At 45.7% G+C, this 15,289-nt stretch overlaps 1 protein-coding gene across 1 annotated transcript in view; it reads right to left on the reverse strand.

Annotated features, from left to right (window-relative positions):
* Nucleotides 1-226: 226 nt before the first annotated feature.
* STS (steroid sulfatase) overlaps nucleotides 227-15,289 on the reverse strand; it is a 183,094-nt gene continuing 168,031 nt past the window's right edge. The window contains exon 10 of the mRNA XM_036087981.2: nucleotides 227-3,521. Coding sequence (XP_035943874.2) covers nucleotides 3,490-3,521 — 32 coding nt within the window. The 3' untranslated portion in view covers nucleotides 227-3,489. The remainder of the gene's footprint in view (nucleotides 3,522-15,289) is intronic.

Here is a 15,289-nt window from a genome sequence, read left to right on the forward strand (position 1 = left end):
TGAAAGTACTTGCAATTACAGATTTTGCAATGATACTGTGATACAGCCTTATGAATAAATCTTTTATGCCCAGTAAGTACTCAAAACATCCTGAGCCTGTCTACCGCTGTGTTCGTATGAGTGCCGAATGCCAAGGTCATAAAATTATAATCTAACACGTTTGTGCACCTTAGATATATTTATTTAGCATCTATGGGATAATTACTCCATGTAACAGCTATATTTTGCCGATTAGTTTGAAGCATTGGATTCCTCGTGGCCTTAGCTACTTTTGTGACACGAGTGAATTGACCACCTCTTTTCTCATTTGCAGACGGATCCCGGATGCAACCTTACCCAACTTCTGAGAAATCTGAGAACCTGGCATAGGAAAAAGACATTGTCATTAAAAGGCTCATCAAAGAATACCTCTATGAGAAGAGAAAATATACTCAGCCTCATTAGTATGAGAAAGAGCTCAATCATTCCATTAAAATTAGGTTACTGAGTTTCACTATTTGACACATATTTATTCCAATTAATTTCAATTAGGAAAAGCAAGTGTAAATGGGTGTGTAGACACAGAGTCACCAGGCAGCTTGTCTGAGATCATTAGATGTGATATCCATGCATAACTATTAGTATAACTACTAGACAGTGAATCATTCCTTCTCACCATCAGCTGTACTGGGTGGAAGTCATGCTGGGACAATCCTTAAATTACATATCCATTAAGGATTCTCATCAATCTTGATATGCACATTTTTTTTTTTTGGTTAAGAAAATTAATAATGCATCAGAATTACAGAAACAACCAAAGCTGTCTTCCTGCCATCTCTTTTATCTCGTCTTGAACGCAGTGCACAAAGGAAGGTCAAGGAGGGGCTGATACTTTTGAGGCAGACTTTGGTAAGGAATAGTCAAGACAGATTCCCAACAGGATCGCCCAGTCATGGCCCATTCATCTTGGAACTTGGGATCTACCATTCATGGTACAGAACAATCAATTACAGTAGCCATATTAGCAGGGGATGTCCCTTTTTCTGAGGGTTCCAGACCCACACATCACAGAAAGTCAGCAAAATGAAAGCAGACATGTAGAACCTTTTCCCAGGGAAAAGTTTTTCAAGAACATGAAGCCCACGTGACAGATGGAAATGCAGGGCATGTGAACCAATGAGCTCAGGATACAGATGGCGGTGGCAGAGAGAGGGGGCCGCTTAGCATCATTAGTGATAAGAGAAATGCCCCCCAAAAATGTGTCTTACAAGAGGTGGTTATGGGGATCATTGAATATTTTAAAAAACCCATTTCTCGGAGAGCAGTGCATTGGAAAAACCATTATGTGAGCATACAGAATGGACCCTATGAAAACAAATTACACTCATTGCACACAATAGGATTTCTGACTTTGACAACACGATTGAACAGTAGACGTCTTTATTCCCATTTTGCAGCAAAGGGAGCCGAGACTCTGAGAGATGTCAAGGCACTCCCCCATGACCCAACACTCTTGGGACTGGTATCCCGCCAACCCGGCCATGCTCAGAAGAAGACAAACAGGTCAGTGCTTTATGACCGAAAGGTACTCCAGGTTCCATACGGGGAATCAGACGTGCAGCGGTAACACCAGGAATAGCACATGGTCCTTCATCAGAAATTTATACACATCTCCCCGTAGCATGCAAAGCAGCGAGCCTTACAATGGGAACGCCGCTGGGGCGTGAACGTTGAGAGTCACAGCTAAATTTTAAGACCACTCCCTCATGCAAGCTCGACTGATAACGGGGCAATTAAAAAACACTTGCTTTTAGAGGTACGTTGCTGTTCAATCAATATTCATTTTAAGTCCTATATATCTATCTCAAGCACGGCTTTATTTGTAATAGCCAGTGTTGCCTGTGGTATAAGTTTCTAGAAGCTTTTCAAGGTGTGCTTTAAGCAGATCAGAATTAAAAGATTGTTTCCATTTGTTTTTCTTTCCAATCCACTCTTTTGTTATTACAGAAACAAGGACAGCTCCTTTCGCCACAGGGTTGATATGCTGAACTATATCTTTATTTTCTTTACCATATGATTAGATGGTGCCCATTTCTTTTTTTTTTTTTTTAAGATTTTATTTATTTATTCATGAGAGACAGAGGCAGAGGGAGAAGCAGGCTCCCTGCGGAGCACAGAGCCCGATGTGGGACTCGATCCCAGGACCCTGGGATCATGACCTGAGCCGAAGGCAGACGCTTAACCGACTGAGCCACCCAAGTGTCCCAGATGGTGCCCATTTCTTTATCTTTATTTAACAAAGATCTTTGAAGGGTTTCATATTTCAAAGTATAGTGCAATAGACTAGGAAAGGCAAAGAATCTGCAGAGAGCTACCGAATCTAGTTGGACAGACATTTGCAAACACAAATAAATCAGTAAACAACACACACGAGTGACGTTCTGCATAAAGAAGGAAAAGGTACAGGTGAATACACGACAATTAAATTAATAAACAACCACCACTAGGAGAACCCAGGAGGCTCCGAAGACCCGGCTGTGGCTACTGACCGTAGAAATAGCCAGTAATAAGTTTCTTTCCCCGTTGAGAAGCTTTGCTTTGTTTTGGTGAACAGCAATGTGACTGATGGCAGGCAGAGACAATGGCCAGTGGAGGCTCAACCACAGAGCTGATGGCAGAGTGTGCACGAGCTCTCAGTAGAGTCGATCTTGACTTTCGTGACCTCCAACGGCCTCACTCAAGGATACTGCATGCTGGATCCTAGCTGAGCGGTTTGCAGAGTCTGAACCTTGGTCCCCTGGGAGTCTGGGAGTCATTTTTACAGGGTCCCGACGAACACATCTGTCTTCCTAATAATACGGAAATGCCACGGACTGTTTTCAGCATGCGAACCATTGCACTCAAGGAGCAAAAGCAGGGGTACGTGGAGCTGCTCTCACCTTATGCCTGATCAAGGCAGTGGTCCCAAACGGTGTTCACATCCATCACTACCACGCTCCTGAGAAGAACGTCACTTTCACTTAAGAATGTTGTGGAGTAAGCTGTAAAAATCATTCGTTTTCTCAAATATCTCTTGAGTACGTATCTTTTTAAGATTCTGCACGATAGGGCACCTGGGTGGCTCAGTCGGTTAAGCATCTGCCTTCAGCTCGGGTCATGATCCCGGGGTCCTGGGATCGAGCCCTGCATCGGGCTCCCTGCTCAGCGCAGAGTCTGCTTCTCCCTTTCCCTCTGCTGCTCACACACTCTCTCTCTGTCAAATAAATAAATAAAATCTTAAAAAAATATTCTGCATGATAAAATGGGGAGTACACATAGCGTTGTTCTCTTGCATGAGGATGTTTGATGGTTGTCTCCAGGAAAAAAAAAAAAAAGTATGCCACTGTTTGAGTTGGTGACAGGACTTAGTCGCGACCCTTTTTATGTGATAGAATGCCTGGCAGACGATTGTGGTAATTCAGACTCGGCTGTTTGGCAGACGTTTTCTCAAAAATGAACAAAGCGAGGCTGTCACTTGATGGAATACAGCTGACGAGTCTTTGCTGCCAATGACAAAAATCAAGATTTCAGGAAAAATTAGTATTTTAGACATCTTGTATCTGCCACCATAAATGTGATGGCCTCCCAAAACTTAAATCCATTCCTAATAAAACTGGTGGCGATGTTAATAAATGTGAGCTTCCCATGTTGTAAAATGAGATGTGTGAATATTTGGAAGGCTGACATAACTTAGCGAACTGCTATTTTCTGAAAGAACTAATGCATAATGTTACAAAATTGTGCATGGGTAAAATATGCACTTTAAGTGCAAGATTAAACAATGAATTTTAATGGTATAGAGAACAAAACGTGTATGGATATGGGTTCATAGGACACTTTTTAACGTGTAAAAACCTACTGGTGTTGAGTTTTGCTGTAGTACTAGAAAAAAGTATCCACAGCTATTAATTATCCTATTTTTTTTCAACTACATAACTGTGGGAAGCCAGATTTTCTGAGTACACACCAACCAACACAATACATTTCAACAGACTGAGTGCATTATCAGCAATGAGAATCCAGCTGTCTGTCGTTAAAATCGGGACATAAAAAAGACTGGAAAAATGTAAAAAATATATATATAATGCTACAAGTTTGCCATTTTGTTTTATTTTAGAAAATATAGTTATTTATTTTTTAAAAGATTTTATTTATTTATATAACAGAGAGAAAGAGAGAGAAAGCATAAGCAGGGGGGAGCGGGGCAGGGAGAAGCAGACTCGCTGCTGAGCAGGGAGTCTGACCTGGGACTCAATCCCAGGACCCTGAGATCATGACCTGGGCTGAAGGCAGACGCTTCACTGACTGAACCACCCAGGCATCCTGAAAATATAGTTATTTTTATAAATATTTTTATGTTAACATGAAATAGGTTTACTATTGTTACTTTTAAATGAATGAGTAAATATTTTTAAGCATCTTCATTTTCACTTCTAATTTAGCACACATCCATAGCTATAGCCCATATAAATATCTCTGTGGGGTCCTCAGTAATTTTTAAGACTGAAAAGGTGTTCTGAGACCAAAACATTTGAGAAGGACCATCCTAGAAGCATCCTGCTTTCAACACACAACGAGGAGCTCCATGGTGCTGCCCTATGCCTTCCAGTGGGCAGGCAGGGTTGTTAACTGCTAGACTACACCCTGATTACTTATTTCAAGGCTAGGAACTCTGGTCTTAGTCTCCCATTCATCTTCTCTCCATGTACCAAGTCAGTTTCCTCAAAGTATCACCAAGCTCTACCAACACCTGCTCTTGTTCTGTCCTCCCAGTGCACCTACTCTTCAACCCACTGCGTGACTTCATATGGTTCAACATCCCTGTCTCTGTAAAGATGGATGTGGCAGGCACACCCTTCACTGACCCCCAAAGATCCAGCCTCCTGATAATCCACACCTTTGTGTTACCTGCCCTGGTATGGGCGCTGACCTAGAAACCTGCTTCGAACAAAGAGGTGGGACGTTGCTTCCATCATTAGCTTACAAAAGATTAGAACTTCACCTTGCTTCTGGTCTCTCTGCCTTCTCAGCTTGAACTCTTGTAAGAAGCAAGATGCCCAGTTGGAGTTGCTCATGTGGGAAGGAACAGAGACAGGCCTCCAGCAAACAGCTGGGAAGGAACTGAATCTGCCAACAACCACATGTGCTTAGAGGGGACTCCTTCCCCAGTCAAACCTTCAGATGAGACCCCAGCCTGGACTGACACATGCATGGCACTCACATGAGACAGGCGGAGCTGTGGACCCACTTCAGCTGCGCCTGTATGCCTGACCCACAACGAGTGGTGAACCTATGTCATTCTAAGCCTCTGATTTTGTGATACTTGCTTATGCAGCAACACACGACTAATACAGCAAGTGTGGGGCATAGGGATGCCTGGGTGGTTCAGTCAGTTAAGCGTTTGCCTTCAGCTCAGGTCATGGTCCCGGGGATCATGTCCCACATCGGGCTTCCTGCTCAGTGGGGAGCCTGCTTCTTTATCTTCCATTCCCCTTGCTTGTGCTCTGTCAAATAAATAAATAACATCTTAAAAAAATAAAAAAATAAAACCGCAAGTGTGGGGCATATTTCTCCTTCCATGTAAGCCAGAGTGTCTTGATGTGAGGAACACTAAGGAAGATTTACCTATCATGCATTTACCTTTGTAGATTTTTTTTAATTTTTAAAATTTTTTTGTAGATTTATTTAATTATTTGAGAGAGAGAGAGCATGCACAAGCAGGGGGAGGGGCAGAGGGAGAGGGAGAGAGAATCTCAAGCAGACTCCTTGCTGAGCACAGAGCCCAATGTGGGGCTCGATCCCAGAACCCTGAGATCATGACCTGAGCCGAGATCAAGAGTCAGACACTCAACCGACTGAGCCACCCAGGTACCCCACCATTTACCTTTGTATTAATTGATGCCTTCAAATGGCTCATGATCTGGAGGTCACAGTGTCTCAGACATGTCAAGTATTTCATACATATTCACCAAACTATTATAAACATATTCATTTTATTTGACAAATGCACATAAAGCAGTGTGTTGGATGCCGCACATGAATATCAAGGTGATCACAGTGCCTTTCCTGAGCTCATGCAATTTATAATTGATGGGATGAGGCACACTTGTAAATTTGTAAAATAAAATATTACATAAAGGAAGATAATGCATTAGGAGGACATTAAGAAGCACAACATGAGGGTACTACTTTGAAGGAAGCTACTAAGCAAAAGTCACTTTATAGACAGACTGCGTTTTCCAAAATCAAAGGGCTTTTGTGTAAGCAGAATGCCCTCCGAAAGATGTCCACACCCTAATCCCTTGAATTTGTGGCTATGTTAAGTTACAGGACAATTACACGTGAAGATGTAATTAAGGTTATGGATCCTCAAGAAGATATAGAGATAATCCTGAATTATGCAGATTGGCCCAATCCTATCACATCAATCTAAAAAGGCGGAGAACTTTCTCTTGCTGGAATGGAAAAGATGTGCCACAAGAAAGAAGTCAGAGAGATCTGAAGCCTGGCAGGACTTGATGTTCCTGCTGCTTGTCTGAAGACGGAGGCGCAACATGGCAAGCAACACAGGTGGCCATAAGGAGCTGAGAATGGCTGCCGGCTGAGCCAGCAGGGGAAAAGAGAATGCACAGTCCCAACCCGGAAGGAACTGAATTCTGCCAACCACCTGAACGAGTCTGTAAGCTGATGCTCCTTCAGAGTCTCCAGAGAAGATCTCAGGCCACCCACCACCTTGATTTTAGCCTTATGAAACCCAAAGCAGACAAATCAACCAACCACCCTCCCCCCCAAAAAACTTCTGACCTACATAACTGCGAGGTAATAAATGTGGGATGTCTTAGGGTGCTAAGTCTGTGATAATTTTCTTACAGCAGCAAGAGAACATGAAGGTGGACATCCATGGGGGGCTGGAGAAAAGTCATTGCGGGTGGCACGGTCTGTTAGCATGAGCCAGGCTGTAGAGATGGCCATGAGCAAGAAGAAGAAACGGCAAGTTATCTGATGTGCCTCGAACATAATAAATATGAAGAAAAGAGCAAAGACAGACAGGAAGATAAGGTCAGGGAAGGAGCGTCGAGGAAGACAGTTGTGGTGTTTATCTGCAAAACAGATTAGAATGGGCCAGGAGCCGCAGTGGGAAAGACGATCAATCAGAAATAATCTAGATAAGAGATGACAAGACCCTAAAGTTAGAGCGTGGCATTTGGAATCAATACGAGCGTACAAGTTCAAGAGATGGTTCTCGAGTGGAATCAACAGAACTTGATAAAGTTAAATGAAGAGTTGCCCAAGAAGAAAAGGTGACTTCAGTATTTTGAGGCTACATGAATCAGAAGATGGGAGTGCAATTAAGCAAGAGAAAGAGGGGGGATACATGGGTTTTTTTAAACATTATTGGGGAAAGGGGAGGTGAGTCCATTCCGTGGGGAGTGTGCTGAGTTTCAAGTATGTGGGGAGGAATTAATATCATGGACTGCAACTTCGAGGGGGTTAGAAGTCACTTCTAACAGGAAGGATGGACAGCCAGGAGGGAGTCTAAGGAGAGAGGGCAGAGAGCTCCAGGAAAATCCCGACCCTGAATAGCAAGGCAGCAGGGCGTCAGATTAAGGGTGAGCTGGTAGAAAAAACAGGTTTTGGGGTGGCCACAAAGAGTGGGATGCAGTATCGGTATACAGAGGAGGGGGCCTGAAGGGAGTGTTGAGGGCAGGACAATCTGGTAGGAAGCAAGAGAGGCTAGAAGTTACCAGAAACAACATTCAGATGGCTCAGGGTCCTAGAGAAATGGCACAGTGACTGGACCCCAGCACTGAAGAGCCCAGCATGGCAGGTGGACCTCCCACAGGGCTCTGAGCTCTGGAGTCCAGAGTGGGGGGATGGGGCACAGGGCTAGAGACTTGAACTGGGACCCCAGGTCAGCAGCCACTGTGGAGAACGGGGCAGATCCTGCAGAGATGATGCAAGGTCTGCCAGAGGGTGGCCAATGCTGTTGGGTATCTGGGGGCCAAGGAGTGTTGGGAAATGAGGGTCAGCCAGACCGTCTACGTACTGCAAACATGCCAACACGTGAGCGTGTGTCTGTGTGTCCATCACACACACTACAGCCCTCCACGGTGACAGCGGTCTGCGCACCCACCCTACAGGAGAGGGATTCAGTGCACGGGCACATAGTCATCGACCAAGGGCTTTTAAGAGCAGGTTTGGTGGCTCGCAAGCCCATGTTCTCTGCAACAGCGTGGAACAACAGGGAAAGGGGGAGTTTGCCTGGGATGCAGGACATCTGGAGAAGTATGCCTCAACAAGGCTAGCGAGGGTTTTGTTCCTGGGACTCATGCCTCACCGTCACCCCTCACTCAACTTGCTCAAAACCACCCAATGGATGCAGTCAACAGAACGACTTCCCCGGTTAGTCACCTAGGAATGCTCCTTACACTGACGCAGCTCTTCAGGTGTAGCTGCAGTTTGTCTTTTTCTTTCTTTTTCCTCTAGAGCTGCCCTCTGCGTCATCACCATCCACCAGCGGTTATCGGCTAAATCACTGGGAAGCCCTGGCTCGGCATTGATATAAGTCTTCATGCAAAGCCAGTCCAAAGGCTGTCCCAGGACAACGGAGACTCCTCCATCATATGTGGACCAATTAACACATAAAACATACCATAAAACCCCACATTTCTTGGGGCGCCTGGGTGGCTCAGTCAGTGGAGCATCTGACTCTTGGTTTCGGCTCACGTCAAGATCTCACGGTCGTGGGATCGGGATCACGCTTAGCAGGGAGTCTGTTGGACATTCTCTCTCCCTCTCCTTTTGCCCCTCCCCATCCCCGTACGCACTCGCTCTCTCTCATAAGTAAATACATAAATCTTTAAAAAATAAAATAAAATCCACATTTCCTTCTGCTTCACATGCAATGGAACACATTCCCATGAGTCTCGCAGCCTGGTGGCTAATGCAGACGCTAAGGGAGTGACATCTGAGTCGCATTACAACTCTGACACTTCCTTGCATGGACGCTTGTGGCAAGGGGCTGCCCTCTTTAAGTCTCAGTGTCCACATCTGGAGAATGGGGATAAAATACCTCACCAATGTTCTCGGAGAAATAACGGAGTCGATATGTATAAAGCTTTTCAAATATTGTCTGGCACCTGAGCAATATTCTAAATATTGCAATCAATATTAGCTAATTTTGAGTTAAAGTGGGCTTTGTGCTTTTATAGAATTATTAGGTGTTCTCTTGAGAGAACTCTGGTTCACAAGGCACCAAATGTTATTGTAAGAACTCACCGAAAGCTCATGAAACATAGAGAAAGGCAACCAAGTATAGCCCACCACCAGGGACTCTGGACGTGGAGCCATGTTTTTGCAGAAAAGACAACTTTTGCTCACTCTGTCTTACACTGAGCTTTCGTGCTTCTCTACCTCTCTGTTCTCATCTCTCTACCTACCACCTCCCCCTATTTACCCAGCTTCTCTGTATGACTCCCGCCATCTGGTGGCTCCCAATGTCACCCCAAGAGAAGACTCATCATTGGGGTCTTGGCTGGAGGTCTTGCAGGCAGGTGCCTGACTCCAACCCAAATTGCTGGTAAGACATCTGCCCACACTGCTCTCCTCACCTGCAGCGACCCAAGATCATCTATTTCTTACCGGCCGACAGATGCATTCATCATCTACTCCAAGCTGCTTGTGTGAATGCCTGGGGGACAGCCAGGTGAGCTGAGAAGGGGATTACCTAGTTCAGAAGGAGGCATGGCCTCCGAGCAGGTGGTCTGGGCAGAACTCGCCCTAGAAGAGAGTTCATTACCTTGAAATACCTCGAGTACAGCCTGCCATGCATGGGATTTAGAGCCCTTTCACTCCCCGTACCGCCACTGTATTTGACTGTGAGGCATTTTCTATGGCACCTCAGAGTCAATAAGGAGAAAGGAGGAAGAGCCGTTTTTCCTCCGAGATATACAGTTTGGCATAGATGTCATATCTGAAGACGGCAACCAGTTTACAGTATCTGCCGCTCCTCCAATTCATTTACAACCCTCATGTGATTTAAATCTGCCTGCGACATGACATCCGAGGCTCTCCCAAAGACACTCAGTGTGGAGGGAAGTGGGTGGGAAGAGACCAGGGCTGAGCACCTCTGTTCAAGGGTCATTTCCACCTTCATCCTGGGGGTGGGGGGGCCACAAGCCTCTCGTGAAAACGACGCTCTCCCTCCTGGATGGAGATTCCAAGCCCCAAAGCACAACTCGCTGAAACGTGAGGAAGCGCTTCTGTAGTTTAGAGAATGCTGCACAGAGCCAGGTGTTTTATCCCTCCAATCCCACAGCCTGCAGTCTCTTGTCGAGACCGTGGCACAGAGACCGACTTGTTACAAATACTAAGCCTGCAACTTTTATGTCCATCGCCCTTCGGCCTGCCTGACCCAGGTGGGCTCTGAAGCTGCCAAGGAGCCACCGCGGACATGCACCTGCTGTCGTCTACACCAGCTTGGAGTAGATGATGATCGTTTTATGTCGGGGAATCATTTCAGCCCCTTCCTTCAAACTTGCAGTGCTTGCCTCTTCAACCAGACCTCTAATTTCAGCCCTCACAGGGAGCACATACAAACGCACACTCAAACATTGACACATGCACACACACAGGAATGCAGACACACAAACATACATAGGCATGCACATGAACACACAAATCCAGACATACAAACACACACAGGTATGTGCACACACACAGGAATTCAGACACACAAACACACGCAGGTATGTACACACACAGGAATTCAGACACACAAACACACGCAGGTATGTACACACACAGGAATTCAGACACACACACACACAGGTATGCAGACACAGAGGAATTCAGACACACAAACACACGCAGGTATGTGCACACACACAGGAATTCAGACACACACAAACACACGCAGGTATGCACACACAGAGGAATTCAGACACACAAACACACGCAGGTATGTACACACACAGGAATTCAGACACACAAACACACGCAGGTATGTACACACACAGGAATTCAGACACACACAAACACACGCAGGTATGCACACACAGAGGAATTCAGACACACAAACACACGCAGGTATGTACACACACAGGAATTCAGACACACACACGCAGGTATGTGCACACACAGGAATTCAGACACACAAACACACGCAGGTATGTACACACACAGGAATTCAGACACACAAACACATGCAGGTATGTGCACACACAGGAATTCAGACACACACACACACAGGAATGCAGACACATAAACACACGCAGGTATGTGCACACACAGGAATTCAGACACACACAAACACACGCAGGTATGCACACACACAGGAATTCAGACACACAAACACACGCAGGTATGCACACACACAGGAATTCAGACACACAAACACATGCAGGTATGTGCACACACAGGAATTCAGACACACAAACACACGCAGGTATGCACACACAGAGGAATTCAGACACACAAACACACGCAGGTATGCACACACAGAGGAATTCAGACACACAAACACACGCAGGTATGTGCACACACAGGAATTCAGACACACAAACACACGCAGGTATGCACACACAGAGGAATTCAGACACACACAAACACACGCAGGTATGCAGACACAGAGGAATGCAGACACATAAACACACGCAGGTATGTGCACACACAGGAATTCAGACACACAAACACACGCAGGTATGCACACACACAGGAATTCAGACACACAAACACATGCAGGTATGTGCACACACAGGAATTCAGACACACAAACACACGCAGGTATGCACACACAGAGGAATTCAGACACACAAACACACGCAGGTATGCGCACACAGAGGAATTCAGACACACAAACACATGCAGGTATGTGCACACACAGGAATTCAGACACACAAACACACGCAGGTATGCACACACACAGGAATTCAGACACACAAACACACGCAGGTATGCGCACACACAGGAATTCAGACACACAAACACACGCAGGTATGCACACACAGAGGAATTCAGACACACAAACACACGCAGGTATGCACACACACAGGAATTCAGACACACAAACACACGCACGTATGCACACACAGAGGAATTCAGACACACAAACACACGCACGTATGCACACACAGAGGAATTCAGACACACAAACACACGCAGGTATGTACACACACAGGAATTCAGACACAAACACACGCAGGTATGTGCACACACAGGAATTCAGACACACAAACACACGCAGGTATGCACACACACAGGAATTCAGACACACAAACACACGCAGGTATGTACACACACAGGAATTCAGACACAAACACACGCAGGTATGCGCACACACAGGAATTCAGACACACAAACACACGCAGGTATGCGCACACACAGGAATTCAGACACACAAACACACGCACGTATGCACACACACAGGAATTCAGACACACAAACACACGCACGTATGCACACACACAGGAATTCAGACACACAAACACACGCAGGTATGCACACACACAGGAATTCAGACACACAAACACACGCAGGTATGCACACACAGAGGAATTCAGACACACAAACACACGCAGGTATGTGCACACACAGGAATTCAGACACACAAACACACGCACGTATGCACACACACAGGAATTCAGACACACAAACACACGCACGTATGCACACACACAGGAATTCAGACACACAAACACACGCAGGTATGCACATACACAGGAATTCAGACACACAAACACACGCAGGTATGCACACACAGAGGAATTCAGACACACAAACACACGCAGGTATGTACACACACAGGAATTCAGACACACAAACACACGCAGGTATGTACACACACAGGAATTCAGACACACAAACACATGCAGGTATGTGCACACACAGGAATTCAGACACACACAAACACAAGTATATACACGCACACACAGGTATGCACACACATAGAATTTCCACACACAAACACACACAGATATGCACACATGGGGATTCAGACACACACACATGCACAGGAATTCAGACACACAACACACACAGGTATGTACACACACAGGAATTCCACACACACACACACACACATACAGATATGCACACACATATGAATTCAGACACAGACACACACACAGGTATGCACACGCACAGGAATTCCACACACACACACACACACACACACAGATATGCACACATGAGGATTCAGACAAACACGCACGCACAGGAATTCAGACACACACACACACAGGTATGCACACGCACAGAATTCCACACACACACACAGATATGCACACACACAGGAATTCAGACACACACACACACACACACACACACAGAAATCATCTGAGCACCTAGCTCTCTGCTAAAGACTACATTTCCCAGACCCCTCTGTGGCTTGGTCATGTGACTATGTTCCAGCCAATGAGAGCTAAGAGCCAGACACTGTCCAAGTTCTACAATAAGGTCCTAGACAGAACAGGCATGCTTCCCCCTTTCTCCTTTCCCCAGTGACTGTAATATCGCATGATAGTGAATTGTCTCGGAAAGCAGCACCCCGAGGATGACAAAACAACAAAATGGAAGGACTATAAACCCCTGACAAAGTATGAACAAAAAGGTGCCCAAATACTAGCACACATTTTATGGGGCAGAGAAATAATACTCAGTATTGTGTAAGTCACATTTAATTTAGGTCTCCGCTACAAGTGCAAAGCCCTTGATTGTAATTACTATGTGCAGTCATCCAAGCCCTAAATCGCAACTACTACCTGCCGTCATCAAAGCCCTTGATCCCAACACCACCTGCCGTAATCATGGCTCTGGTAAGCAGTGAGAAAGCCAAAGTTCATTTTGAGTATCCATTTCTCTTCTCTGAGCCCACGTCCTCCCGGTCTCCCCTCTTCCCATTCCCTGACTTCATGCCCCAGGGGCTCAGGCTGCCCTCAGCCTGTCCTGGAACTCATCGGCTCCCCATCTACACTGCCTGCTTCCTCCAGAGTGGGCGAGGGAAGCCATGGGGACCTTGAGCCCTTCAAAAGATCAGCCACCCTAAGAGAGGTGTCATCCTTTCCTCCTGGGGTGTTTCTTCGTGTCTCTTGTTCATCTTACTCTTTCCATGCAGCCCTCAACTATCTGCTTCCCCAGAGCTCCCTGTGTAGTCCAGCAATCCTTGTCCCCATAATTGTTAGCCATGTTCTCTGTGATAATCTCTGAGAAAGAAGAGAGACCCCATCAAGGGCTGCACCAATCCCTGTATGAGATGGGGAAGCAGAGCTTGTACCCATTCTCTACAACCCTCAGTTCCACACTAATACAACTCCCCACACCCCTCCTACTCACAGAAACCCACCTTTAGACCCTGGAGATAGTTATGGGGGGTCCCCAGCTACCCTCTATCCATATTCATATTCCTGATCTCACTCTTCTATTTTGTTAATTCACAAATTTGTTTTATATTAACTAGGCATTATTTATTACACAGCCTGACTGATGACCTTCTAGGCTCCACTCTGAGCTTGGCACTGGGGATCAGCAGGAACCATAACAGGAAGTCTTGCAAATTCCAGTGGAGACTCTGGAATAACATGGCAGTACTCAGTCATGGGGCAGATGCCCACATCACCCAGAAGGTTTAGGTAGTTTTGTTTTTGGTATATCAGTAACATGATAACACAAGATAAAAATTTCTATAGAGAACTCACAGACAGACACTCTGGCAATCAAGAGACTACAATTGGGAATCCTTACCCCAGAGTATATGTAAGATCTTTACAACTGTCCTGGGTCCCCTACTAGGGAATCTCCTTTCTTTTGCCTCAACTACTATGTCTGGTCAACCGCCAACTCTCGTCCACTTCACCTTCTAAAGAACTCTTAAATATGCCCGTTTTCCACATTCTACAATGCTACACCCAAGCCAGGCCACCATCATCTCTCACCTAGATGACAGCTATGGCCATGTACATAGTGAGCCCTTACCCCCTAACATATTGCTCTGTCCTTCCATGCAATGTGTTAACAATGCTCTTTCAAATGTGATCAGCCCTCTCCCCTGCTTCAAATCCTCCCATGGGGTCCCAACATTTTTAGAATACAGGCCAAGATCTCCTATGAGACTTTCCACACATGGTCCCTGCCTTTTCCCAGCCCCATCTCCCCTCCGTGTTTCAACAATGCTCATGAACTTGGCATGTTCTGTGACGGTTAATTTCATTATGTGTCACCTTGCCTGGGCTAGGAGGTGCCAAGATATTTAGCTAAACATCCTGTTCTGTGTGTG

The sequence above is a fragment of the Halichoerus grypus genome, chromosome X (assembly GCF_964656455.1).
Source record: "Halichoerus grypus chromosome X, mHalGry1.hap1.1, whole genome shotgun sequence".
NCBI classification, from domain to species: domain Eukaryota; kingdom Metazoa; phylum Chordata; class Mammalia; order Carnivora; family Phocidae; genus Halichoerus; species Halichoerus grypus.